The following is a 27469-nucleotide window of genomic DNA, read 5'->3' as shown; positions in this document are numbered from 1 at the left end:
ATCACGACAGTAACGCTCTGCTTTACGGCTGTGGAACAGGTGAGCAATATAGTGATTTTTTTTTGGGGGTACCCAATTTTTATTTTTTTTTCCTTTCCTGCATAAAGAGTGGATCGTCGCGATTTGTGGAAAGGAAGAACCGTTCTTTATCAGAATAAGAGGGACTGATTCGTTTTGATAAATCCTGGGGGGAAAAAAGACTGGTTGAAGAGAATTTATTTTATTTATTTTAATACAAGTTATAATAAGTTATTCAAAGTTTATTTTCATATGGTATATTTTGATTTAAAGGGGAGTTATGCTCCAGTCCATAAAAGTTTAAAAAAATAATTTTGGAATTTATTCAGCATACTACTGCCAGACCCTAAATAAATTCCTGTACAGTAACCTTTGAATCTGATCTCCTCATTTGTCTATCATTAAAGGAAGGGCAAATTGATATTTGGTTACACTGTCATTTTTAGTGAATGGAATCAATACATCGAATTTTACCAAAAATCGCATACATTATAAATTCAATTTCATATTGCATGTCGCAATTTAAGTCTGAATTATCCCTATATATGGTGGAACCTGTATACAGTATTAATTTTTTTTAATTAAAAAAATTAACACTGTATACAAGTAATATACTGTATATTAGCAAGGTATTCACCATTTTATCTACATGTTTATGTCCTCCGAGAAAGTAAACTTCACCTCAATAATATAACCACGTATGCAAAATCATGTAAGCGTCAAAAAAAATATTTTAAAGAAAATATGACTTAATTAAAGTCGGTCAATTTAAACATATTTTCCCGACTTTTCTAATACTGTATCTTCAGCGCCATTAATTCTCGCGAGAACTGCGCAGTTATCGCGAGATTTCACCTGGAGCGTTACAATCCCTGCCGTCGTCGACTCGGTGAGAGTCCAGCCCTCAGTTCCTGTCAGCCGGATTCGCCAATTCAAGGGTAAGATCGTCGTTCTTTAACATAAGTATAAGATAAAATAGTCAAGAATGAAGATTGTTATTTCCTTTTCCTGCATATTAAACAGGACGTGAATTATAATATTGTTCAGTATCCAAAGTATAACTCAAAACTGGGTTGTCAAGAGTTTTTTTTGCATTTCAAAATAAATTTAAAAGCAAACATGAGAAAATCTAAACATCTGTTTGTCTCTAAAAGCATTATGGTGATTCGAAGCTAGTTTGTTTTTTGTGTTTGTTTTTTAGTGAATTTACATCCAGACTAAAATCGTAATGAAGTCAAAATCCAGTCTGATCAGCTTTTTTTCCACCAGTCCTGTACATTTACTGAACTTTGACTGCAATAAAGTTTATTAACTCGGATAAAGGTATTGATTTCGATCATCAAACTAAACCACTGTATGGCTGTTTGGCCTCAGTGGAGATATGAACACCTAAACCTGACAGGATCTGACTTTTCTTTCATGTTTTAATATTTCATTTAAATGTTCTTTTATTTTGAAGGCCTGTATGTTTTTCTTTATTTCTCACAAATCTCTCCTGGAATTTAGTCAAATTTTGACTAAAACACCGACTTATGGACCTAATCAATGTAACAGACCTCACTTCCCTCAGGTGTGTCTGCATCCACATGACGCACATCTTCGTCTACGGCACCCTGATGAAGGGCCAGCCCAACCACTACCGCATGTTCGACAAGGCCAACGGCGAAGCCGAGTTCCTGGCCTCCGCCTGCACGACCCAGAAATACCCTCTGGTGATCGCCACTCAATTCAACGTCCCCTTCCTCCTCAACGACCCCGGCCAGGGCCACCACATCCAGGGGGAGATCTACAGGGTGGACCAGCGCATGCTGAAGTTCTTAGATGAGTTTGAGGACATGTACCAGCGGACTCTGGTCCAGCTGGAGGTGAAGGGGACTCAGAGTCGCGCTGACGGAGGGGAGGAGAGGCTGGAACCGGGGAACCTCACGGAGGCCTATGGGTACACCAAGGTTCAGTACCCACCAGAGTGGCGCTCGCTGCCCACCTACGAGAGGTACGACACCTCTGGAGACCACGGGCTCAGATACGTGACCAGAGAGGAGAGGGGGTCACGTATCTGACCCCCCCCGGTTCAAGTATTAATCAGAAATACTTGAACCGACTTCCACCTGCTTCAGTGGAAACTGACATTTCTTCTTACGTGTCAGGTTCGCCATTGCGAAGCAGGCGGAACAGGATTCATGCGTCAGGTGTCATGACACACGCGCACGCACACACACACACACACACACACACACACAATCAGCAGGTTTTGTGTAATTAGTCGGGCAGAAAATGCGTCAAACTGGATCCTCAGCCTTTTTTAAGCATCTTTTGTTGACTGACCCTATTTCTCTCCGTCCTTAAATAACCTCATGAAAAATAAAGACCTTATTATCAGAGTTGTCAGGTTTTTTTTTACATATACACGATCTCATCTTTATTAAGCATATTAAACTCCAGAAAACTGAAGGAACACAGACGGATTGGCGTAATCTCTGCTGGCGTTTCGGAGGAAGTCGGGGGGGTTTTTTTTTTCCTTTTTAATCGTACAGGAAAAGAGGAAGGAACAAAACGTTTCACAGTGTATCAAAGTACTGTACAAAAAGTTACCTAAAAAAAACCAACAAAAACAAAGGAAAAGAGTTTTTTTTTTTTTTTTAAATTTGCATCCAAATTGGCATCACAAAGGATAATTCTTATGCTTCACGACTTTCATTCCGCCGTCAGGCATAATATTGTTTATTTAAAGAGATCGCGGTGTGTTCAGAGCCCACACATCTATTTACACACTTTTAAATTGTGATTCCGGCTCCGGCAGCGCGATTCTGAGTCTGTCTTTTCGGGTGATCATCACCCAGAGGAGTGTCTCTGTGCAACAGGGAGGTGATGGTGATGATGAATGGGGGGGGGGTTGTCAGTACAGATCCTTTCTGCTGCTTGGCAACGAGCGGCTGGCGGAGCAGGTGGCGCTCCGGATCACCTCCATCCACCTGGAGATGAAACAATTAATTGGAATTGAAACCCAGCCTGCAGAATGCATCGTCTAATAAAATAAAATATATATATCTAAACACACCTTTCGAAGTTGTACTCGCTCTCCGATCTGAAGTAGTAGACGTGGGATTTAAAGTGGAGTTTAAAGACGTAATCTTTATGGATGTTCTCCGACTCGGATGGGACGGTCACCGAGTATCCCAGCAGGGGGAGGCTGGCCAGCGGGTAGTCATCCTGTGACCACATGATCAGGATTGTCAAATAAATTTAAAAAAACAACTCGTGTTTCACACCAATCCGATGAAACGTGTGTGAATCTCACCTGGTGTGACTTGTAGAAGAAGAGGCTAAAGTTGGTGAACACCACCCAGAGCTTCTGCCAGCCGTTGCTGTTCTTAAACTTCCTCAGTAGGTTACCTGACAGCTGGTTCTGGAAACACAGACAAACACATTCCCTCTTTGAATAATTTTATTTGATGTTTTTTGGTCTAAAAATTCTTGTTCAAAAATCCCAAAATGAGGAATAGCTTCTGCTCCTGCAGTTCCACTGTAATCCACTGGGTGTCGCCAAAGAAACGGTTTTGTTTTCTGTATCAGACAGAAAACACAACCTCCAACAATTAATGTAGATCAACTGAATTAAAAAAAAAATTGAAAATGAAGGCGGTAAAGAGAGCGAAGAGCTAAAGGACAAAAACACGACGTATAATATAAGAAAAACGACGCTGGAAGGAGACTAGGAGGAACCCAAACTGGACAGGACAGCCTGATACCTCCACAGCGATGCTAAAGTCCACCATCGACACGCTGGTGTTGCGATGCCAGCAGACGTGCACGGTGGTGTTACCACGGTGACCCTGACGCTCCAGAGACGAGCGCGAGCCGCAGAGCTCCTCCTCCGACTCCAGCTCCGCTCCGCCGTCCTCGGACAGCTCTGGATGAAGAACGAGGAGAAGTTGGCGTCTGAGGCTACATCCAGAGTCTCCATCACGTTAACCACATTCAGAGATCCTGCTTACTGTTGTCGGTCAGGCTGGTGGACAGCAGGTCGGCGTTCTGGCCGCTGCTCTGCTCCGCCAGGTCGATGGCCATCCGGATGTCCTCCACCCACTGCTCCATCTCCGCCGCACAGCTGCACACAGGAAGCGCCCAGTGAAGGTAGCCTCAGACAAAGTCAAAGCCAGCATCATCTGGGTTCGGTTTGGCGCTTACCTGGCCGCCACCACCACCGACTGCCGCTGCCCGAAGAGGGTGAACGAATGCGGGACGCCCCACTCCTCCTCGCTTTCTCGGATCTGCGAGCGAACGCACCGTCAAGCTTGAGGCGACAGAAACGTTTCAGGGGGGGGGGGGTTCGGTCGCCTACCGTCATGCCGTAAAGCAGCAGCTGGCCGTGAACTTTGAACTGGTTGGATGGGGTCATCCCTCGGCTGGTGTAGACCAACGAGTCGCTGAACTGGGGGTGGGGGGCAAAAGAGGTGAAGGCGAGGAAGAAAGGAAAGGAAGAGGACATGTTGGAACGGCTCCTACCAGGAAGAACATCCTCTGCTGGAGACCTTTCCCTGAGAGTTTGCTGAGGCAGCCCAGCCGGATGAACTCCTGCGAGGTGAAGACAAACGCTTTAACGGAGGAAGAGGAGGAGGAGGAAGAGGAGGTTTAAGCCAGGGGTCTCACCCTCCCGGGGATGACGAGGTTGTCGATGCCGGTCAGATCCTTCCTGAGCTCCAGCAGCTTCTGGAAGTTCTCCATCTTCATCATGGAGCCCTGGAGCTGCAGCGCCACCTCCGAGATATCCGCCAGCGCCGCTGCAAAAGGGAACGGGGAGGGATTTAGCGTTGCAAATAGACGCAACGAGGAAGAGGAAGGCGGGAAACGTACCTCTGCAGTCCCTGAAGTCTTCGTGGGTGGGGGGGTAGTGCTTGCAGAGCCTCTCCAGGATGAGTTTGTAGTGCAGCAGGCGATGGAGAGGCCTGAGGAGGAAGATGTTGAAGGGGAGGTAGCAGACCCTCTGCTGCTCCAGGTCTCGGCACAGAGCCTCCACCTTCCGGTTGGACCTGGAGAAGGGGCGGAGCTCAGACGTCACACGCTATTCCTTCAGGTAGCACAGATGCTAACAGCTGCTAGCGCACCCACCTGCAGGCCCGCTCCAGTTCCACCAGGCATTCCGAATGTTTCTGGAGGTGAACGGTCAGCTGCTGCAGGAGAAAGAGAGGAGAAGATGGGAGGAGGAAGAGGAGGGAGCAAATATAAAGAAGTAAACCTCGAAGAAAAGTCGACATCTACCCGCAAACCCTGAATGTTCTTCAGGAGAACGTCTCCGATTCGCTGGTAGTCCCCTTTGATGTGAGCGTTGGAACGTCCCTCCCTGAAAAAAAAGAAGGAAAGCGTTTCGTTAGATTTGCCTGCAGTAACACGTTTTCACCAGTAGATGTCAGAGCTGAGCTACCATCTACAAAACAAAGTGGAAAAATCCCACAATTCCATTGAGTCACCAGTGGTTTTTATTACACCCAGTGACCACCGTACTGACCACTGCGCCAGACGCTGCTCCACCTCCTTCAGGAAGCCCTGGTGGAACTTGTGTACCGGGTCGTAGCTGCTGGAGATCAGGGTCGTCACGGACTCAGGGAAGCCCTCACCTTTACCCACGAATCCCTGAAAGGACTGAAGCACAAAAACACCCATGTGGTCGTGTAGAAAAATACAAAAAATGTAGATAAATTAAAATAAAATCTTCACCTCGGTGACGACCTGCAGGTCTTTGAGGTAGGTCCGCTCCGTGGTCAACAGCTCCTTGGCGATGAAGTAGGCTTTGTCTGTGGGAAACTTCTGGACACAAACAGAAGGAGGAGATCCATCCATCCATTCCCACATCCACCAATAATTCCTATTCTTTACATGTTTTCTGCTTGAGGCATTGTGGGTAATTGCATGAGACGATACGGGAGTCTGCACACCTTCCTCCTCGCCTCCTCCTCGTCGTCGTTGCGGATGCACCCGGCGTCGGTGAGCAGCGGGCTGGTGAGCGGCGACAGCTGCTGGCCCTCGGGGCCCGGCCCCAGGATGCCGGCGCAGCCCGACCCCTGACCGTTCAACGGGCCGTTGCCATTGACGACCACATGGGGACCGCCCACTGGAGAGTCCTCCGAACCGGGGCTTTCTGCAAAAGAAAAGGGGGCGGGATAAAGAGTGGATAAAGTGTGAGATAAGACAATAAGGGGCGGAGTTTAAATAGATTCAGGCACTATATAAAAACTACTGTCATGAAATTCACTGCCTCATTATTTTGTTCTTAAAGTGACATTTTTGATCCTTAAATTAAAAAAAACTTCGCATAAATCCCAGATTATTCTTAGCCACCCAACTGAGTGGCGATGAATTTCAAGGTTCAAAATAACACTACAAGACGTCCGGGGATGACAGCTACTCTACGTTTTTTTTTGGATCCTCGTCCAAATATGGTCATCAGGAAATTAAGGAGGAGAGATTAGCGACAAATGCTACGTAGATGTTAGTAAGAAGCTAGGATCAGTAAAGTCAGACTTAAGGAAGATCAAATTAGAGCTTTAAAGGGATACAGACAAATAAGGCCACCATGCTTGTTAGAATTGATCATTTATAGATATCTGCTGACGATTTGGTCACATGATCAATAAAATCAGCTGTTTTATTTTTTAACAATCTGATCAATCAGACAGGAATTAAAAAAAGTTAGACCTACTTTTTCTACACTACAATCACTACAGAGGGTCTGTGACTGTATACTTGCCCCGGTGCAAAGCTTCCAAAGAATCCATTTACGCACCAAACGGGATTATGGGTAAAACCATGTCAGCTCTGTGATGGGCGCTATAAGAGAACTTACCATACGTGAAAAAACAACAACAACTAAACAAAAGAAAAAACACACCAAAAAACAAACAACGGTGCAGACAGGTGTGGGAGGAGTCACAGTTCAAGCAGGGGTGTGGAAGTGGGCGTGGTAGTGGGCGGAGCATGTCAAAAAACTCCGTCTTGGAAACACACAAGGCGTTTTTTTGTTGTTGTTGTTGTTTTATTGACACTAGAGTGCAAACAATCATTACAGGGTTAAAAAGAGAGAAGAAATTAGTAAAAACTTTTTAAAAAGACAAAAACAAAAAAGGAACAGTGAGTGCTTGGTGCGCAGGAATAAAAGGTTTCACATGAGAAAAACCATTTCAGTGCTTCAGAAAGAGGAAGATGTTGGTCCCGATGGGCAGCTGACCTTTTGCATTTATTTCGATTTCATGCAGCGTTTAGTAAAATGACATGCAAGTTAAAGCTGCACATCCTCAAATTTGCAAAATCAGAACAGCCAAAAAAAGCAGCGAGTCGGTCAGGTTTGATCGATTGATACCAGTCTGGTGACGTCACAGTGAAATCTTGTGTTTAAACTTATTATTTTTGCACAAAATTAACCAATAATTAAGCATCTGAGCTCACAAGAGTGGTATCAATCTGCACCCGCAGCGGAAAGCGAATGCATCGTGAACGTAATGCGATACGTGCAAGAAACAGCAAACACTTTTGACTTTTTGTTGAAGTAAAAGCAATAAATTTGTCCCTTATTCACACACAGATTACAGTGTCAACACAAAATCACAACTTATTAGTGCGTCAAGTGACACTTGGTGACAGGGCAGCAAAATGGAAAACAAGGTGGACTTAGCTCCAGTAACTGTGTGTGTGTGTGTGTGTGTGTGTGTGTGTGTGTGTGTGTGTGTGTGTGTGTGTGTGTGTGTCCCATCTGACGATACTCAAGACTTTCTCACAAAATAAAACTCCACATGTGTCGCAGTTTAGTTTCCACTTGCATTAACTTTAGTATTAACTTTACTCGTGTCTGTCTACCTGCTCTGGAGTTAAGTCCATTCTTGGTTTTTTCCTTATGGGGGGGGGGTGGGGTGGTGGTGGAAATAAATGGTTTTCAAATATTTTAAAAAGAAATTACAGATGTGAAAATGTTTGAAACCATTCTGAACCCCCGTGACAAAAACACCCAAAGTGAGTCAAAAAAAACCAACAAAACCCCCAAACAGAGCAGGACAGGAGAGCAGCAGGTAACATGCATTCAGTCAAGAAAAGAAAAATTGATGAGAAAACAGCATTTCCCTCCCCCACACATGCTTACAGACAATGCATTGAAAAAGCATGAAGAATGAACATTGGTTACAGAAAAAAAGGAGAAGAATTTAGATGAAATCCTGATTACATTTTTGCAGATCTAAGTGTGTAACAGTATATTCACCACCCGCGGCCGATGCTGCGTCCAAAACACGGCTAACGTTTTCTAATTACTTATGTGTGATGAACCATTATTGATTAAATATGCAAAGTTTAAATTGGTGCTTTTATGCAATTCAAATCATTTATCTGATAGTTAGCTAAAAAAAAAAAAAAAGGAACAGCTAATCTTCAAATTAAAAGCATATTGCTGGCAGGCTAACATGCGTTGATATTTAGCAGGTAATGTTTACCGAACACAGAATCGTCGTTTTTTTTTTAATTATTTAGTCCGCTAACATTTGCTAATTAGCAATAAACCCAAAGTATAGCTGAGGCTATATCATTAGCTTTGTGGGTTTTCACCACCTGCTGTTCTTATGTGCACATTTTTACAGCAATTAGTTTCCTCTTTATGTCCGTTTCTTAATGTCTTTGTCGTGTTTCGAGGCAGTGCAACCAGCTGAAGCTGAATGTGGAAGAGCGCCTCCTGTTTTCAACCCGATTAACTGCGACGAACGTGACCGTCGATGTGCGTTTGCAGCCGACATCCGCAGCCAAAGGAAGTGAAAGCTAAGTGGCTTTTAGCGCGGGGGGTGTTGAGCATGCCAGGGGCCAAGCTAAGCAAAGCAGACAGCAGGGATGGATGGAACGATGGTCGGCGTTTGATTATTGATTAAAACCATGAAAAAAAAAAAAAAAGGGGGGGGAGACCCTTACCAACCAGAAGTAGAACAATAAAGACGCAGCCTCGGTTACTATCAAAAATACTGGTATGAAAGGTTAGCATCGTTTTCAAACAGCACGAGTTTCCCACGGCGGTAAAAACGGAACTAAAACATAAAAAAAGGTGCATTCAGGAAAAAAGATGCGAGTTCATTTAAAACTGATTGAGAAACTTTTTTTTTTTTTTAAGTCCACTACAGTCCATTTCTTACTAATAATATTCAAACATCCTGTACAATTAAAGGGGGGGGGGGGGCTTTCAGTTCAACAATCTGCATTATATTTAATAACGACCACAAGCTACGCTAACGGCTAACTGTAACAGTTCAACGAACTCCAGCTCTTAAAAGTTCTTCTATTGCACAAAGACAACAGTTATATAATTATAAATGTGTAAATAGAGAAAACGTTAGGAATACTATCAAATATTATTAGAAATTGTTAAAAGCAGCAGATCCTGGTCAACAGAACAAGCTAAAGAGTCACATTGGCGGGAAAAAAATTTCCCGCCAAAACTTATTTCTCGCCTCGACGCCTGATTAGCTCAACAAAATCACAAAGAAGTGAATTCCAACTATTATTTTCGATTGTTTTGCTTTTAATAAAAAGAGAATTAATCTTCCCTGGATCTACATCTACTAAATACGTATTTTTAAATTATGGCACATTGTTGTTTTCTCGAGACATCTTTTACAGAACGTTTTCCGCTAACAATTATCTACAAAACAGTGTTCGCTATATAGAAAGACGCTTTAAGCTTTGAGCACAACTTGAAAATACAAAATTGTGGGTTTTAGAAATAAGGGCTGTTCTATCAGTTCCTGTTAAAAGCAGGAAGGTGTTTCTGATTAGATTTTTTTTTAAAAAGTGTCAAAAAAGCTAAGCTAGCTCTAAATCTCTAGCGTCGTGATTCACAGTTGTGTTCTTCTATTTCAGTAATCTAATTTAAGATTTAGAAATTTTAATTATTTTGACTGGTAGATTCAGTTTGAACTCCAGTTTTGTTGTCTAACATTCAGGATTTTGACGCCTAAAACCTTCAACAGCTGAAAACGCGACCTGCGATATCTTCCTCCTTAAAGCGGTAGCACCCTTCCTCCTCTCCCTCGCCGCCTTCCCCTCCCCCCAGGTGGAAACTCCCGAAGGAGAACGTGCTGAGCGCCGCCGGAGACGAACCCACGCCGTTGGAGTTGACGGAATTCATGGAAGTGACGGCGGCGGCATTGCCGTACGTCAGCGGCTGGCTGTAGGCGCTGCTGCCGGTGTCGGAGTCGTTATCGCTGGAGTCGCTGCCGCTGCTGGTGGAGCCGTCGATCATCTGCACCGGCTGGTTCAGGTTGTTACCGTGGCGACCGAACAAACGCTGCGCCGCGTTGGATCTCGCCTGACCCAGGACCGCGACGTTCCCCGCGTGGTTGCCGTTAGTTACGACGGTTCTACGCTCCGTCGGCGCGGAACACGGCCCGGGTTGGTGAGGGTGGGGGTGATGGATGGGGGTGGAGGTCAGCTGACTGAGGATGAACGGATCGGTGTCGGAACGGTTCCGCATATTGTTGTTGTTGAACGGTTTGGCGAAACGTGGCGGCTTCCGGTTCGCCGTGATGGGGGAGTAGCTACCGTAGAGGTTCGACGGGATGGCGGGGGCATCTACGGCGATTACCCCCGGACGCTTACTGAAGTAATGCCCGCCGTCATCCCAACGGGGGCGCTGCTGACCGTGCCCGTTCATCTCGGCGTGATTAAACGAAGCGGTGCGATGGTGGAAGCCGCTGATCACCGGGCTGGAGCACTGACTCCGCGTTCCCGTCCCCAACGGTCGCCCCAACGCCGCGCCCCGCCCCTGAAGCACCTCCTCCAGCATCGTGCTGTGGAGCGGGAGTCGCCCGTTGGTCACCACCTCGCAATCCGTTAACTCTGGAGACTGGTCTCGGTTACCCAGCATACCCTGCTGCATCAGCCCCTGGTGGTTGGTGTGGTAGAACCCGTTCACAACCCCAAACAGATTCCCCCCCGTTTGCCCCCCGTTGCTACGGCTACCCTGATGCTTATGGTTATATTGGGCGTTGCCGTCGCTCGCGTTGCTGTGGCCCCTGGAGACTCGGTGAGTCTTCGCTGCGTCGCATTCGCTGTCTACGTCGCTGCAGTCTATGTACGGAATGGAGGAGTTGCTGCCTTTGTTGGCTCGGCAGGAAGGACCTGGGTTGAGGAACGCCGATCCCGAGCCGTTGTGGTTCTGTCTGGAGGGGGGCGGATCCGAACCTGGCGCCGCCGGGATGTCGTGGAAGCCGTTGGCGGACGCCGCCGCCAACTCCTTTGAGCCGTTGGATTCAGGCGCATGACCCAGCCCAGCCGAGTCGGGCTGGTCTACCACCTGGACAGATATGGCACTCTGCAAAGAGGAAAGGAAGTCGATTGTAGCATCAGATGGAACGCCGACGGATGGACAACGAACGCCAAACGACATGTTTTCACCTCTTTTGGCACTTGTGATCTGAAGGAAGACGATTGTGGCGACACGCTGCTGTTGGAAAGGACTTTACTGTGCTTCCTGAAACCAGACAGACCAGGTCAGACCAAATGGAACCAGTCCGGAAAAATAAAAGAAATGATGATGATGATGAATCTTCTCCACCTTTCAAACGGAACCTTCTTGAGCTCAGAGTCTTTCACGTAGTCGATGATCTGCTTCTGGGTGCGACCACTGCAGGGGCAAAGAAGACAAGCAGGTAAAGAAAAGGCCGTTTCCTGCATTATCCCAACTTCCTGTCCCCGTCTTCGTCCTTACCTGAAGCGGAACGAAGATCCTCTAGTAAACAGGATGGGTTTGGGTTTGGGTTTAGGCTCCTCGAAGAGCCTGAAGAAGGCGTGATACTCCACGCAGATCTTCCAGAAGATCTTGCAGCAGTCCCTGCTGGCCATGGCGAACTCCAGCGTGTCGTGATGAGCGTTCTGCTGGAAGACGGAGGCATGAATGAAAAGAGGACGAACAGAAAGGAACAAAAACCTGAGCCGTCCGCACTCACAGCCGGATCCGCTCGCAATTTAATGAGGAATCTTTTCCGCTTGAAGCTCAACTTGCGAACTTTGGACCAGTTGAAGGCGTTGATTTTGGTGTAACCCTGAATAAAAGAGCGAAGAACGACTCAAATATCATTCACATTAAAACTCCAAGAAAATCCCCCGATCGATAATCAAACCTGGAACACCAGCACGCCCGTGTGCGCCACGGCCAGGCTGAGCTTGGTTCCCTCCCGGTCCTTCGCCGGATGCAGACGGATGCCGAACATCTCCAGGCGCCGAGCGATCTCCAGCAGCTGGTAGTCGGACACGGCGGGGGTTTGCCCGCTGAAGGAGGGACAAATCGATCAATCGATTAATCGTTCCGATCAATTCGTAGAGGAAGAAAAAAAAAAATCTTTCCGTTCCGAAGGTGTAGATTTTAATCTGTTTCCTCGCAAATCTGAAAATAACTTCCTGTTTCCTGTATGAGCGGCTGGATTAGACACTTCCTTCCTGCGTCGGCTGCAGGAGGTGGGGGGGGGGGGGGCTCTCAGACAAGCGTGACCACGATAAAATCATCAGTCAGCAGCTTAGCGGAATTTACTTCTCTGGAAAAGAAGGAAACGTGGCGGGAGGGGCGGAGCTACAACATAAATAAAACTCCCAGGAGGGGGGGGGACCACCTATGTGGTGTGCAAATGAGTGTGTGTGTGTGTGTGTGTGTGTGTGTGTGTCAGAGAGATAAACATCTCTGCAGGAGGTGTGTGTGGGCGTGCATTCGAATAAACAGATAAATATCTTTGTGCACGCCCCCCCCCCCACCTAAAGAAAAAACTGTACTAGAGCTCTTATATGTAGTTACTACTACTATAATTACTATTACTGCATATAGATGGAGATATCCGGGGTGGAAACAGCTTTGCCCCCCCCCGGAGGGTTTTCTTGGCGGTGGGACTCACACATGCTTGCGGTGGCATTCGGTGATCTTGTCTCTGATGGCGTCCTGGTCGGGCAGGTACTTGTTGTGGAGGAGGTGCTGCCAGCTCTGGGTCTCGTCAAAGTCTCCTATCTCGGCTGTGGGGGGAGGAGGGGGGGGAGGAGTCAGAAACCTCCTCTGCTTCTCCTCTGCTGTAGATCTGCTGAGGTTTGCTGATGCGTGCGTCTTCAGCTGTCTGCTTACACTAACAATAGACCCTCATGGGGCGCCACCTGCAGACGCACGCATGCAGACCACGACGGCGGTTACCACGGCAACAATGTCAAAATCTTCGCCGGATAGCTCGCACGCCGTCTGCAGAACGGAATTAAACCCATAAATCTTCGGCGCTTTTGTTGATCGGTTCGCACCCACCCCACCCCACCCCCCCGCCCCACTTCCCCCGATGGGCGTCATGTGATGCGTTTATGTGATGACTCGGCGTCGGGTACACTCACACTGGATGATGTGCGACACCATGAGCGCGGCGCTGGTGTCGTTACACATGAGGCGCCCGCAGGCCAGGTCGCGTTTGATCTGCAGGGCGAACAGATACCTGCAGGGACAGACAGGAAGTGAGGTCAGAGCGTCCAAATCCAGAAACACATCGCCCACGATGCTGCATTAATAGACAGGAAGTAGCGCCAGAAATAAATCCCAGGGGCGTTTGGAGCGATGAGACACAAAAATGACAAAATGGGAGTTATTTAAAGAATTTTTTCCCAACTGGCCCAGTGTCTACTTCCTGTTTGAGGTCAAACAGCTGATCCGCTGCCGGAGTCTGTGATTAATGGACCACAACCACCTTTTTATGTCGCATCCAATCCAACCTTCTAATAGCCAAGCCATTAAGTTAATGAGGCTTTGGCGGGATTCGATCTTTTTATTTTAGCCGCGAGTCGTTTGGTTTTTTTATTACGGCTGCGCCAATTTTCAGCGAAATGCTTCTGAACCGAAGACATTGAAAGTAACGCTCAGCTCGACCGGATCGAACTGGAACCGCTTTGAAACCCCCCCCCCCCCCCACCCACCCACGTGTCTAAATATTTGGTGTGTCTCATCAAAGGAAACGATGACAGCGGAGACAAACAAAGGCAGTGTGCCCACTTCCTGTTTAGCAACAGTCTGGGATGACTGGAAATGGTCTCATCGGTCGTCACGAAGTTCCTCTTTCAGCCGGAGCAACAAACGTTTTATTGGCTCGGCTGGACGACGGCCTAAAAATTAAAAAAAATAAATTCAGGGATGTAAATGCGCCTACCGGGTCAGCTCCTCCATCAGCTGGGTGTGGTCGGGGGGGAAGAACTTCACCACGAAGCGGAGGATGGTGTTTTTAGGTCCTGGAGGAGAGGGGGGGTGGAGAGAGAATCACACTCCATCGTTTGTTTAAGGAAAACACACACACACACAAAAAAAGAGACAGGAGTTACTCACGTCTGATCTGTTTCAGCGTTGGCTTCAGCAGATCCAACCACAGCTACGGGATTGAAACATATAACTTTATTTAAATCACACACACACTCATTATATGGCACAACAAATCAGTTAGTCCAAGAACAGAATCCAAAAAATCTTTTTTTTTTAGCATCTCTAAAACTAAACTTCAAACTCACGGCCCGGGGGCCAAATGTGGCCCTCCTAGTCATTTTATGTGGCCCTCGAGAGCATAAAAGGTCAGTGTCTAAAAATAAATAGATCAAAAGTGTGTTTTGACTAAATAAAACTACATTTCCCACAATGCAGTAATTCAGCCCATTTTAACTTTGACAAAAACGTTTTGAACTAAATTAATGTCCTAACTTGTGTTTGATGTTATTTTTCTTTATTCTCTTGAATAATTTGATGACAATAAGGAGTAACTAATGTATTTTGCATTAAATTAAGTTACATTTAGTTACATTTATTAGTTACATCTGACCCTTTGAGGAAAACTGTCATGCTGATGTGGGCCTCAGTGAAAATGAGTTTCACAGCCCTGTTTCCGAGGAGTACATCAGATTATAAGACATTAGCAATCAATCCCAGCTCTGCAGCTCCCTCTGCATGACATGAACATCAGAAGAAAGGCTGAAAAAATGTCATTCTTGTGTTGATCTGCGACTTCCTGCATCAGGATTAAGTCATTTGTTCCGACAGACATCGTAAAAACACTCGTCGTCATGCTCGAGGCGCCAAAACGGACAATAAAAGTCCAGTGAGTGAATGAAAGCTCTGACGGCTAAACAATGACTGATATTCTTCTTCTTCTCTGCTAAAGCCAGAATCCAGACAGTAGCATCTAGCAGCTACTTTCACACAACAACATGTGGAACTGATCACCACCAGATGCTCTTTTTGTGAAGGAGGTGGAACAAACGAGTCCAGGTGGACGTTTCCATCCCACCGTCAGAGGAACGTTGTTGTTTCCACGCAGCTTTAAACCAGATGGGAGTTAATTTTTTATCTTATCGCTGCAGATTTAAAAGGCAATCACCGTCATCTTGCGCTGATCCGTGTACTCCAGTCCGAAGTAATCGCCCTCCGCCAGGTTGAGGTGGACGCAGATCTGGTCGAACAGAACTTTGCCTGGAGAACGTTGCTGGAAGAAAAGCGAGAAAGGAGGAGGAAATGATTCACTAAAGGAGACGAAAGAGAACAAATTCATTTCAAAATGACGGAAAAGACAGAAGAAACATCAATTCTCTCTTCAAACAGCGAACCGCTGACCTTTGACCTCCCTTTGAGGCCCCAGGGTTGGTGTCTAATGAATAGTTGGAGGCCGTTTCCCAGGAGAAGTGTGTGCTCTCAGTCTAATGATGTCGCTAGCATGTTGTGTTAGCACGCATGCCGTTATGTCGTCTGGGACGTTAACAAGCACCAAATGACCTCCTTTGCACAACGTCCAAAATAGACGTGGAACCCAACCCAGAATTACGCCAGAATGCCACTCAAGCTAAATGGTACCACCCTGTATTACAGCGTACCATTAAACTCATAAAACCTGGAATAGATAACGAGAACATGTCATTTTTCAAAAACTTTCCAGGTTGGATCATACCATCAATGGAGAATAAAGGAGATGAAGAATTGGGAAGAAAAAGACAGGAAGGGTGGAATCGGAGCGCTTGAAGGCCAAGGTGAGAGCCAAACCCGTCACCATCTGGCTACCGTGTGTGTGTGTGTGTGTGTGATCCCGTCCATCTGTGTATGAGCGGTCAGTGTGTCGGCAGCGACACGCCCAGACGCACAACACACACTTTCTCATGCTACCCTGAATCAACGCTGCTAGTTGACCGTCGAATAGCATTAAAGCAAACAGACTAAACGGCTGACAGATGAAGTCCAGGATCTCTGGATTCTGGACCGGATCCAGTTCTGGGCTGTAATCTGGGTTTAAGAAGGCTAAGAGGGGACAGGAAGGACCTAAAGCTCAAACTAGCATGACTAGTCTGTTTGTCAGTGTTTACTCAGGTAACTTATTTGTCTTTCGTTTGCATATCTGTTGTTCCCTTACCGTCAAAAACGCAGGTCTTAGTCTCATTTTATTAAATCTTTGACAGTAAGGGTAGAAAAAGCCAGTATCAGTACTTTTACCCAACAAAACACCAAAGAAGAAGAGTCTAGTCTATTCAAGTTGGGTTGGTATCTCACAGACTGTTGTTCCCTTACCGTCCCAAATGCAGGTCTTAGTCTCCTTTTATTAAATCTTTGACAGGAAGGGTAGAAAAAGCCAGTATCAGTACTTTTACCCAACAAAACACCAAAGAAGAAGAGTCTAGTCTATTCAAGTTAGGCTGGTATCTCACAGAAGACATGTAACTGGAGACCGAGGCGAGGTTTCCAAAGTATGTTTGGGGCAAAAAAGGCAATTTCCTTTAATATCTGCAAACCCCTCAGTAAAGCTGCTGTGCATGCTTCGGGGAGATATCCCATATCACGTCTAAGTAATCCAAGACCCTGGAATGCAGAGGGGAATGTCATTGAGGAAATGGTGGTGAAATCACCCCATTTCACACTAGCGGGAATAAAACGGGGTGTGAAAACCCCCGCCGTGTCCGACTAAATGACCGGTCGTTTAAATCTGCAGAGTGCTGCCTGTCCTGAACTCGACAAGACATGATCAGGATTATGTTTGGTTTAATTCAACTTAAGTACACGTGAAATTAAACTGTAATGAAAAGGTGAAGGCAGAAAGACGGGGAAGCAGAGTCCCAAACCCAAGGCGTGGTCGGATTTGTCTCTTACTGGGCACCGACTAAAAACAACATACAGTAGCCAGCCAAGTTGACCGAATCTGACCCCCAACTTCAAAACTTGGATGTGAAGTCTGGAAAATTACATGTTTAAGTCTCGTGATGTCAGAGATCACACAGATTTTGTAAACCCCACCACATTTAAAGTGTTTTCGGTTTTACTTCAGGTTGGTAGCATGACTTTTCACTTCCAGCGAAAAACCAGGAACAGAGAGCGAAGTGGGATGATGTGAAACTAAACACCCACTCGCATCCTGTTCCCGGCAGAAGACTGAGTACTGGGTAAACATTGGCGGATCGAGAGTGGCTTTCACTTAAAAAGGGAGAGTTCCCTTCCAATTGGGATTCAACCTCTTCACTCACAACTTTTCTACTTTATAAGAGTCTTTCCGAAAGACTATCCGCGTTCATCTTATGTTAACGTCGCTGGAAACCCAACAAGGGGCAGAACAATTCCTGCTGACTAAATTAAAGAAGCACTGGAAAAAGGAAAGTCCATCGTGAATTCGTTTTGGCAACATCTCCAGTAGAGGAAATGGTCAGTCGGCCAAGGTCAAGCTTGATATATATAGAGGTTTTATGCCTCCTGGGTAATGAATAGGGAATGTGAGGACGTTAATGACAGGGCACCTCAGGCAGATCTCTTCTGCAACTTCATAGTCTGACAGTTTTAAAGTTCTAAAAATAACCGGTGTGCTTGTGTGCTGAACATTTTCAGCTGAACAAAGCTAACTGGGCCCTGTGGAGTTCCTTTCAGTTCAGATCACAATCACTTCATTCAGCAGCAACCATCAATGAGCCTTTCTTAGCCAGCCAAAAACACACACTCGGATACACACTCAGACACATTTTGGCCATATTTTAGAAGGGGAGTTTAGTCTTACGCAACACTTTGGGACATTGTGGACTTTTATCTCTTTCATATGCCGGCTGTGAGGCGTTCACTGACATGTGTGTCCTATGCAGACTCGCTTCTAACAGGGTTTGGAATCAGATTTTCCTGCTGCGACTCCAGACGTTATAAAAACAACAGGCAAAGTCTAGGGTCACGTCCTTAAAGGCATTACCCAGCTTCACACGGCACTCGTCTTGGGCCTCATGCCCAACAAGGTCTTGACTTTTAAATATAATTACAAGACAAGCAGGTCAAGAAGGGAGCCTTAAAACCCAACTGTCCATCGGGGAACGGGAATCTGGCTTCAAAACTGCCAACCGCTGGCAAGTCTAGAACACAGCTCCAGATGTGCTACTGAGGAAAAATCAGTTTCGTTGTTCGGACGGCGTTGAAAGGCAAAACAACTGGCTATCGTTCTGTGAGTCACAGTAAAACTGACTCAGAGTCTTTTACTGGCGCAAACAAGCCAAAAATTATAGTGGTGGCCTGAAACAAAACGTCACAACCAAGAATAGAAAGATCCTTTCTGGTCAGCTGGTAGGTTTGGGGGTCGATCCCATGGGGTGGGGGAGCATTTTCTGGTTTGTGTTACTTACAATTAAAGTTGTCTGCTCCAAATATAGTTCCTGAAAATGTGTGTGTTCTTAGGTCTTGTTTCCTTCTGCTTCTCTCTACAGTCTCTGGATCTTTCGTGGGACTCGCTCCCTTTACAAGGAGATCGACTTTTTGCCAGGAAGCTGAGATATATCAGCCAGCAAAAACACTGTAGAGCCAGCCAAGACCTCTCGCATGCAACAAGATCAGCGACTGGCAAAACTGGGAGACGGTACATCCAAGTTGTTCCTTCACAATACAGCCTTTTTTGAGCTTTATATTTCGACATATTTCTCCCTTTACACTTTATTCTACTTCTTTATTGGCTTTATTGGCTCTCTTTCTCCTAAAGAACAGCCAATTAAAGCAAATCAGTCAACGAAAGAGATATCGATCATCCTCTGAGGCAGGAAAATATGTCACCATCCCGTCAAAACCAAAGCTAGACTAGAAAAGTGAACTCCAGCAAAACGATCTACCTTTAACCATTTGCATACTTCTGATTGTAGAATCGGATTTGGCTTTTTTAAGAAGGAGCTTCATGTGTTTGATGAGAACGACGGGCTTTCTGGAGGTTAAAGTAGAGATATCGTTCTATCAGAATAAACTTTAAAGACATGTTAAACAATGCAACAGCGCTTCAGGCAAATTAGCATGAAGTCAACATTTGCGGGGTTTGTAATCCTGCACTCTGACAAAGTCGACATGGATGGAAACCAGATGAGTGAGACTGAAGATAAGAACTCTCCATGAGGCGGGAAAAGAAATTCTTCCTCTAGTCTCCTGCTATGAATTCCTGCAGGGATATTCCAACTTTTGACAGCGAGACCGCGCCGTTCAAGCTTCGTATCCGTCTCTGGATGTTTTCATCTTTCTTACAGTTCTGCGTTGAGAAGGAGACGACGCCAGGGACTCACCTGAACCTTATCTGAACCTCTCGCCAAGGCGCTGAAATGTAACGCGAGCTCAGATCCAGCATTTTTATTTTCAAAGTCAACCGTATCGTGAATCCACGGCGGCGTCCTACCGCAGAGCATGCTGTGTCCCTGCTGCTCAACTGGAGGTCAATGAGATGGGAATCAACAGGGGGGGAGGACACACACACAGCTGGGGCTGCTGGGGTGTCAAACCTTTTTGGTGAAACAAAATCATCCCATTTTTGTCTAATTTCTTATCTTTCAACGGGTAAAATAGAAATTAGATCACGATTTTCTGCAAATCACATCTAAGATGACAAATATCTGCCATTTTTGGGCGGCAGTGAACGCAACATCTGTCACCGTGCAAAATAATGTCCTGAAAACATGTTGATATCACCTAATATATAAAAATTAGCATAGAATTTAGGTATGAAGCTACAGAAATACCAAACACCCCCCCAAGGAACAAATACCACGGAACAGCAGGACAGCTGGGCGACGCCTCCTCCCTCCCCAACCCTCAACCAATCACACGCTCCCATTTAGATTAGGTTAAACGGCTTAACCTGCCGGCAATAAGTCAAAATCACTCCGTTCACACGAGATGGACACACACACACACACACACACACACACACACACACACACACACACACAATCAGACTGCAAACTTGGAAATTACAGCAAGGCACTCTGGGAAATCAAACTGGCAACACCCTAATGGGGAGGTGGGGTTAAGATGCAGGCGACTCAATCAAGCGGCATTGGGGATGAGGGAATAAACGTGCAAAATGTGACGCCATTAAAAAGCGATTGTCATCAGATGACAGTGGGTGCGCTTGTTTTATGCCTCCTGCACTACTGGGGTCTGTAAATCCCTCAACTGGGTGGGATAACACCAGCGAGAAACGCCGGAGAGGAGGTGAAAAACACTTTTTCTCACAAACATTCCTCTGCCGGTTTCTCGGAGAGACGAACGGCCAGAGGCTCGGGGACACAGCGGGGGGCGGACGCCACAGAATTCCACCGAGACTTTCTGGAAAACATCCAGATGGAGACGAGGAGGAGATTAAGGAACGCTAAAACTCCCACAATTCCTAGAGTCCACTCCGAGGACTCTTGTGGGGAGATATCTCCAGAATGGTACGTCAGGCGCTCCGGGCGAGCGATGGCGCCCTTCCAGGGTGTCTCCCTGTGATGATATAGCTTTGCAGCTGATTTCCCATTGTCTCCCAAACGACATTGACGGATTACTGCGTCGATCTGGAATCGCGTCTGCGATGACACGCCAGCCGGGATAATACAGGAAGTCATTAAATATCTTAGCTCGCCAAGAATAGCGCGACGAGAAAAAAAGCCGTTTCCAAATTAGCCGTGAATTTTCCCCCCACAGGCAACATTTTGACAACCTCCCAAATCCCAATTTGTAATCCGCAAAAAACTGCTAATTTGTTGCTCCGGTTTGGATTTAAAGTGATTATCCTAAATGGGGCGGTTTTTTCCTTCTTTTTTAGCTTTCGGTAGCTTTCTCTCCCACCGCGGGGCCTCGTCTTTGAACGCGGCGTGTCTGTTTCCACGTGACTCCACACCCACCTTAATTGCAAAGTGATAAAAATTCATGCGCCGTTTGACAGGAAGTGGGCGTTCCCACCCCTCCAGGATAAACCGGATAAGGCTGCTTTAAACTTGCGAGGAATTCTCTTAATTTGCTTAACATGCAGGTTAAACTTTAACTTCAGAGTTTAAGCAGCTGGGAGTGAAGTCGGTGCACATTCACGAGTCTCTCCTTTAGGTTTACGACCACAGGAATCAGTCGGCGAATGCCAACCGTTACATAACGCACGGTTCAGATGGTGCATTCAAGTTCCTCGAAATTGGATGAATTTAATCGGCCATAAGAGCCGGTTGGACTGCAGGGCAGGTCAGAGCACGCAAACATGCACCCGTTAAAACTGGCAATATCCAAGGAAAGGCATGACTCCATGGTGACGGGGTGGATGGATAGTTCAAACCAGAAGCCGGGGGAGGGGGACGTGACTCTGCCGTGAGATTGAGGGTCATAAACGTGCACAGATGGTGAAGCGTGCACGAACGCGTGTCGGTCTTTAAACATCACCTCGGATCCGCCCACGCGTTCCAAAAAACAAAACAAAACACGTGAACGCGTGTCGGGAGTCGTGCCAACGTGAGAACACGTGAACGAAAAGAGGAAAGAGAATCAGTTTGTTTTCAGTGTTTATGTCAAGTAAAATCACAAAACGGGCAAAGTAACGGAATATTAAAAACGCTTCGGGGGGGCAAAAATGCTGCAGTGGAGGGACAAACAAACATCTAGAAACTCAATCGGAGAGAATTCCTGCTGACTCTGGAGAAAAGAGCCCAGAAAAAAAACAAAAGGAGTAAAAAAGGGGAACAGAAAGAACCCAAAAGTTGAACCATTCTATTTATTCTGTGCCAAATTGGGACGCGAGTGTCCCGGTGAATACTAATCCACCATCGATGCTGATTTCTTCTGGAATAACCTTCAATCCCTCCACATGATGCGTTTAAAGACCGTGGGTCTTTCAGGGAGAGTCCATCGAAAGCAGTCGTCTATAAAGTCCATTGTATTATCTTTAATCCTCATCCCCTCCCCCCCTGCATCTTTCTACAGTTGCCTTTAAAACACACACGCACACACACACACACACACACACACACACACACACACACACACACACACACACACATCATATGCATGCACATCATAAAGCTGCAATCCAATCAGGCCACACAAAAGCCCCCTTGGGGACCTTATTGCCCCAGCATCGCTGCTATCAGACAGTTCTAAACACCGACGCCCACCGAGATCAGTCGGGATTCGGATGTATCGAGGGGGGGGGGGGGTCCTGCAGGGATTAAGGTCAAGAATGCAAGACAAGAGGCGGCAGGAAACACCAACCAATCAGACGGCAGTGATTGATAAAAAAAAATTCACTTCCTTCAGGATTCAATCATGATTTGGTGCAGATTAAATTGGATGTGGCCAAAGCTATGAATAAAAAGATGCTGCAGCTAGCATGAATAAAATTTACGAGTCGACAAAATCTAATAAAACCTCCTTTTTAATCACGTTGGATGAAAGTTTAGAAACCTCCTATATTTCCCTAAGCACCTGAACGCTCCAAGCCTTAGCCCCCTCTTGTATATTTCCATTCGGAAACAGGTGCGAGTCAAGTCAAGTGCACTGACTCCTTCCATTTCACCAAGTTTTATTAATTGTCGCCACACAAACCGACGCCGGTGGAAAATTGGGAGACGGACTCTTAACGTGTGAGAATAAAACGAATTATAATCTGGCAGTTTGTCTTTAACACATCCAAGAACGGTTCTATCTTTAATTATTCACCCCACCCCTCCTTCCTGCATTAATAATGGAGCTGCTAATGCGGCGTGTGACGATGATTTATTAATGTAAAGGTACAGTCAGACGATGCGTTCAGGTTCGGTTTGGAAAAAAAAGGAGCGCGACCACATAATGAAGTATATTTTGCAAAAAGATTCCAGGATGGCGGTAAAGTTCGAGACAGATTAAAAAATATTAACGAAGACGGCGAAAATCTTTGCAAAAAAGATTGGAAGTCGTTCTTTTATTCCCTTCAACTCCTCCTTTTGTGGTTTTTCCCGATCCGTCCCGACGACGAATAGGAAACAAGAGGTGGGGGAAGACGCTCCAGATCCTCGGGGCGCGAGCGACCGCACGCATTCCTGGCAATTATTGTGTTCCAGGAGCCGGTTGAGACGGCGACTCGTCGGAATCGTCCTTAATTATCATCGGAGACTAAAAGCGGCGTCTGGGTTTTTCTGAAGGCGTGCAAATTGCACGAGGAGTCGCAGGCGTTAATTTGGAAACTCAACGCCAGTCGGAGACGACACGCCTACAGGAGGAGAAACTGCAGGTTTGGCGTGTTTAAACAGGAAGTTGGCTTCTATCGCACTTCCTGTTTAATCTCCAATCAACCAAGACGGGACAAGACAAGAAAGAGGAGGTGGGGAGCGTCTCCCGATTTAACTTTGGAACCAAACGTCCGAAAAATCTTCATGAAAAACGACAAAAACCAACCGGTTGAATCCTGCAGGTTTTACGATCTTGGCAGCAAACAGGAAGTGGAATGGGATCAGACACTCACCGGTATCTGGAACACTTCCTGTGCGTCGTCCAGCATCTGAACCCTAATGGAGACGTGTCGCCCCCCCCCAGACGCCACCTGGGGACGGAGCCCCGGCTCCAGCGTGGACACCCCGAAGCTCTCGGGGGCGCCCAGCCTCTGCCCGGCCGTCGACGGCCTGTCGGCTGGTTCCGCCATGGCGACGGTTGCTACGGGACGAAATCGATGGGAGCCTCCGTTCACGTCTGCTGGGGGAGAGAGGAAAGAAATGTTTAGCCTAAAAAGCCAGAAACTGGTCCAGTCTGTCATTTCTGGTATTTTTGACTTAAACACAGAGGAGAGCTGACAGATTCTGGGCCAGGAGATCCGCAATTTTCTCCAACAACCAGGTTTAAACGCCGGATTTAAATAGAAACAAGTCGTTACATCACTTCAGATGTTTCACGACGATTTCCTTATACAGTATTACTGAATAATTCCTTAAATAAATATATTTTGAGGAATTAACTTCCTTTAAAAGAAAAATAAAAAAACTTTTAAAACACACTTTTTTTTCTTTTTTTTTTTTGTTTTTCTGGGGGGGGGCGTGCCAAACGTCTTAGTCAGCGAGTTTGTATCTCCGTCTGGACGACAAAAACAACAGAAGAAAAACGCCGGATGTCTCCCACCTTTCTGACCCGTCTGCGGCGCGAGCAGGTGTGATTTACCGCCAGCACGCGAACGCATCGCTTTGGGCGGGGCCGGTCCAGACATGAATCCAAGACGCCGCTGAAGCGGGACGGATGAGATGCAATCCAACCCCCCACCCCCAGCCCCCCACCCTCTTTCAATAAACTTTTGATCCCCCACCCCGGAGTCGCTGAACCTCAACCCCAGACGCCAATAACGCTACCAGACGGTTGATGACATCACAGCTGAGGAATGTTACAGGAGACGGTGGGGGGGGGGAGCTAGCGTGGGAATGAAATAAAAATTTTTTTAATTTTTTTGTATTTTGAAGAACCTTTTAGATCACAAATGAGCAAACAGAACCTGGCGCTCTGCCCAGAATGCACCCCCTCTTGTTAGCTAGAGGGCCCCATCGCCAGCGAACGCATCGTGTTCCGGTGACCTCTGACCTCCTGCATCAGTTATTACCAAAATACAGCGTTAGCTTCTGATGGAAACCAAATGCTAACGTCGTCTGCAGCGACAAAAGCTGAAACTGGACACCCGGTCAAGGAGGTGACCCGTAAAAAACGCGACAAAAGGAGGGACCGGCTGGTCCGGTTACTCATTACACCTGGGGGAATGTTTGGTTCCCGCGTCCCACTTCCCACCGCAGGCGATTGTCATCTCGGTATCGGCCCCCCCCCCTCCTAAAAATAAATAAATAAAACGCTCCACCTTAAAGATAAAGATCCGTTTAAAACAAATGTCAGCTGGGAGGAGTTTTAAAGCTCGAGTGCTAATTACCCCCACAAACGGTCTGTCGTCACAGCGAGAGCTCTACACCCCCCCCCCCCGTTGCGCCAGGTCTTTTGTTCATTAAAAAAAAACCTCAAAATAAAAAAATATATAAAAAAACAAAAATATATATAATAAAATAAAAAATATATAAAATAAATTAATTAAATACATAAAAATAAATATTTGAATAAAATTTTAAAAAACTCAAATAAAACCTCAGATGAGTTGGTTTCTGGTTTCAGAAGCAAAATTGGGAAGTGAGAGTTTCATCAACTCGGTAAAGGCTTGGGGGGGGGGATTATAGTCGAGCATGATGGGAATACAGAGTGGGCCGGTCACACAGGCACAAAGGAAGCCACTGTGGGAGCTGGGGGGGGGGGGGGCCTTTAACTCACAGGGAACGGGGGCCCTTTTATCAGCCTTTGAACTGCTGTTAACTGAAAGTTTCCCAAGAGTCCCAGAGAGACGAGCGCGTCTGGAATCGGATACGAGTCGGTCCAGAGAGTAATCCCTCTACAAAAAAGAATTAAAAAACATCTCGTCAGCGGCGGCTCGGAGCGCTGATCTTCAAAAGATCAGATCCTTTAGGAAAAAAGGGCGTGAGAACTTCACGCAATATCGAGTAAATTATTTTATGTCAGGCGGGGCGGTGATAAAGGTTTACAGGCGGGGGTTATATGACTTTCACATCAATAAAAAATGATAAAAAACTGCAAATACATGTCAAGGTTTTGTGAATCGCACCAAACAGGAGGCGAAAAGAATGGATCGTGAGGAAAGACGGGATCTGAATTGGGGGGGAACGTCGCTTTAAAAATCGATGGTTTCGACTGATCGGATCTGATTTGATCGGCGGTTATCTCCCCAGCGCTGAAACACGACGCCGGCGTTGGAAGAGATAAGACGAGCGGCGTGGGATTGATGGATACGTGCTTGGAAACGACGCCCCAGGGAGATGCAGGTGAGGTGGATCAATGGCTGCATTTCATCAAGGTGACCCCCCCCCCCAACCCCCGCTGGGGCATTAAGCTGCTCTATTGCCCTCAGCAGACGTCCAACTCAAGTCCACGTCCAGCAGCGATCCTCCTCCTGTTGGCGGGTGTCATATTGATCACCACCCGTGTCCCGCGAGCCATTAGCAGAATGAAGCCCCCCCCCCCGCCCACTTGATTGTAGGCCAGCTGACACCCCCAGGTTTTGACCTCTGGGTGCAAAAACAACACATGTCCCACAGATCAATAACAGAATGGGGATTTATCAGCCGTCGTCACCTCATGGGGAGGGGTTTAGGGGGCCCTCTCAGCCCGGGGCCCCATTTAATCTATGATGGGCCCTGCTCCTCACAGCAAAAGTGCACAATTTCTGTACAGTCAACACCTGTGTGAGGTGATACAAATCAAACGCACCCTGGAGAAGAGCAGGATGTAGGTTAGCGGAGTAATCCTGTAGGTAAAGATGTCAGTAGGTTAAGACAAGCTGGTCACGTGGTGACGTGTTGATCATCAAAGGCTTTTCCTTATAATTAAGGTTTTATTATAAGAAGCGCAGCAGGAAATACCTGTGCAGCCCACGGGTCACCCAGGGGTCACCGTGTAAAGATCAACCACGTCTCAAGTTTGGCAAAATGTTCAGATCACGCAACAATCTGCTCACGTCTTTCATTAGAACACCCCCCCCCCCCGGAGATCGCACGATTAGGCAAACCAGCAAACGGCTTGTCTGCTCCCGAACGCGATCAAACAGGAAACGTAAAATCTGCGTGGATCTGCGTGGAACACGACGAGAGGCTTACGTGGAACCGCGATCCACGATCCGGATAGCATGATTTCCTTACCCCCGTGTTTCCTTGGGATCACGCCGCCCGTCAGGAGGAGCTTTCAATCCGCCGCCCCCCCCACCCCACCCACACCCACGCCGCTCGGTCCCGTGTCGTGGGTAAGTTGTGGGTGAATATATCCGAACCGCTCCGGCTCAGGTGGGTCGAGCTGTCTGCTCCGCGGCCATGGAGACGATCGTGGGACGGATCCCTGCGAGCTTTCCCCGGGAACAATAAAGAGCAGCGCTCCGGCCAGGCGCGGCGAGCGGGGCGGGGCTGGCGGCGGAGGCCACACCCACCCGGACACCAGGCCCAGCCCCCATGACGAAGAGAACGCACGTATTTGTAACTTTAATTGTGAATTTATTAAAAAATGACGATTAAATACCTGTAAACTTAAAGCAACAAAAGCAATAAAAAATTAAATTAAAAAATAAGATTTCTTATCGTCATTTCGGATTGGCTAGTCATACAG

The 27469-nt window shown here is 46.7% G+C and overlaps 2 protein-coding genes across 3 annotated transcripts; one reads left to right on the top strand and one right to left on the bottom strand.

Annotated features, from left to right (window-relative positions):
* The first annotated feature begins 807 nt into the window (after positions 1-807).
* Positions 808-2630, top strand: LOC137591161 (gamma-glutamylaminecyclotransferase C-like). Its single transcript, XM_068308969.1, has 2 exons — positions 808-956; positions 1589-2630. Exon 2 carries the CDS (start codon positions 1605-1607, stop codon positions 2076-2078), a length of 474 nt encoding a protein of 157 aa, XP_068165070.1. The 5' UTR covers positions 808-956; positions 1589-1604; the 3' UTR covers positions 2079-2630.
* Positions 2474-27213, bottom strand: LOC137591159 (FERM, ARHGEF and pleckstrin domain-containing protein 1-like). 2 transcript variants are annotated; one of them, XM_068308967.1, is made up of 28 exons: positions 27013-27213; positions 23751-23974; positions 15414-15518; positions 14375-14417; positions 14202-14280; positions 13399-13496; positions 12924-13038; positions 12162-12309; positions 11988-12083; positions 11750-11916; positions 11597-11665; positions 11437-11512; positions 11161-11353; positions 5952-6154; positions 5734-5823; positions 5525-5658; positions 5278-5359; positions 5128-5189; positions 4873-5048; positions 4669-4799; positions 4525-4593; positions 4361-4450; positions 4207-4289; positions 4014-4126; positions 3768-3928; positions 3317-3424; positions 3077-3228; positions 2474-2990 (listed from the first exon to the last, which is right to left on the bottom strand). In XM_068308967.1, the coding sequence occupies exons 2-28, from the start codon at positions 23925-23927 to the stop codon at positions 2915-2917; spliced, it is 3096 nt and encodes a 1031-aa protein (XP_068165068.1). In that variant the 5' UTR covers positions 23928-23974; positions 27013-27213; the 3' UTR covers positions 2474-2914. The 2 variants fall into 2 exon arrangements, with proteins under 2 accessions (XP_068165068.1, XP_068165069.1); XM_068308968.1 differs by lacking the exon at positions 27013-27213 and having other exon boundaries at positions 11750-11913; positions 23751-23973.
* Positions 27214-27469: the final 256 nt, after the last annotated feature.

This window comes from Antennarius striatus, chromosome 24 (genome assembly GCF_040054535.1).
Source record: "Antennarius striatus isolate MH-2024 chromosome 24, ASM4005453v1, whole genome shotgun sequence".
Taxonomy (NCBI): domain Eukaryota; kingdom Metazoa; phylum Chordata; class Actinopteri; order Lophiiformes; family Antennariidae; genus Antennarius; species Antennarius striatus.
The sequence above is the reverse complement of the archived record's forward strand: the minus strand, read 5'-3'. Positions and strand labels throughout refer to the sequence as shown.

Coding starts and splice junctions, on each gene's coding strand:
- LOC137591161 (XM_068308969.1), top strand. CDS start 1,605: ATGACGCACATCTTCGTCTACGGCACCCTGATGAAGGGCCAGCCCAAC.
- LOC137591159 (XM_068308967.1), bottom strand. CDS start 23,927: ATGGCGGAACCAGCCGACAGGCCGTCGACGGCCGGGCAGAGGCTGGGC. Junction 5,190..5,277: donor AGAACATTCAGGGTTTGCGG/GTAGATGTCGAC, acceptor TTTCTCCTGCAG/CAGCTGACCGTTCACCTCCA. Junction 4,594..4,668: donor ACCTCGTCATCCCCGGGAGG/GTGAGACCCCTG, acceptor TTCACCTCGCAG/GAGTTCATCCGGCTGGGCTG.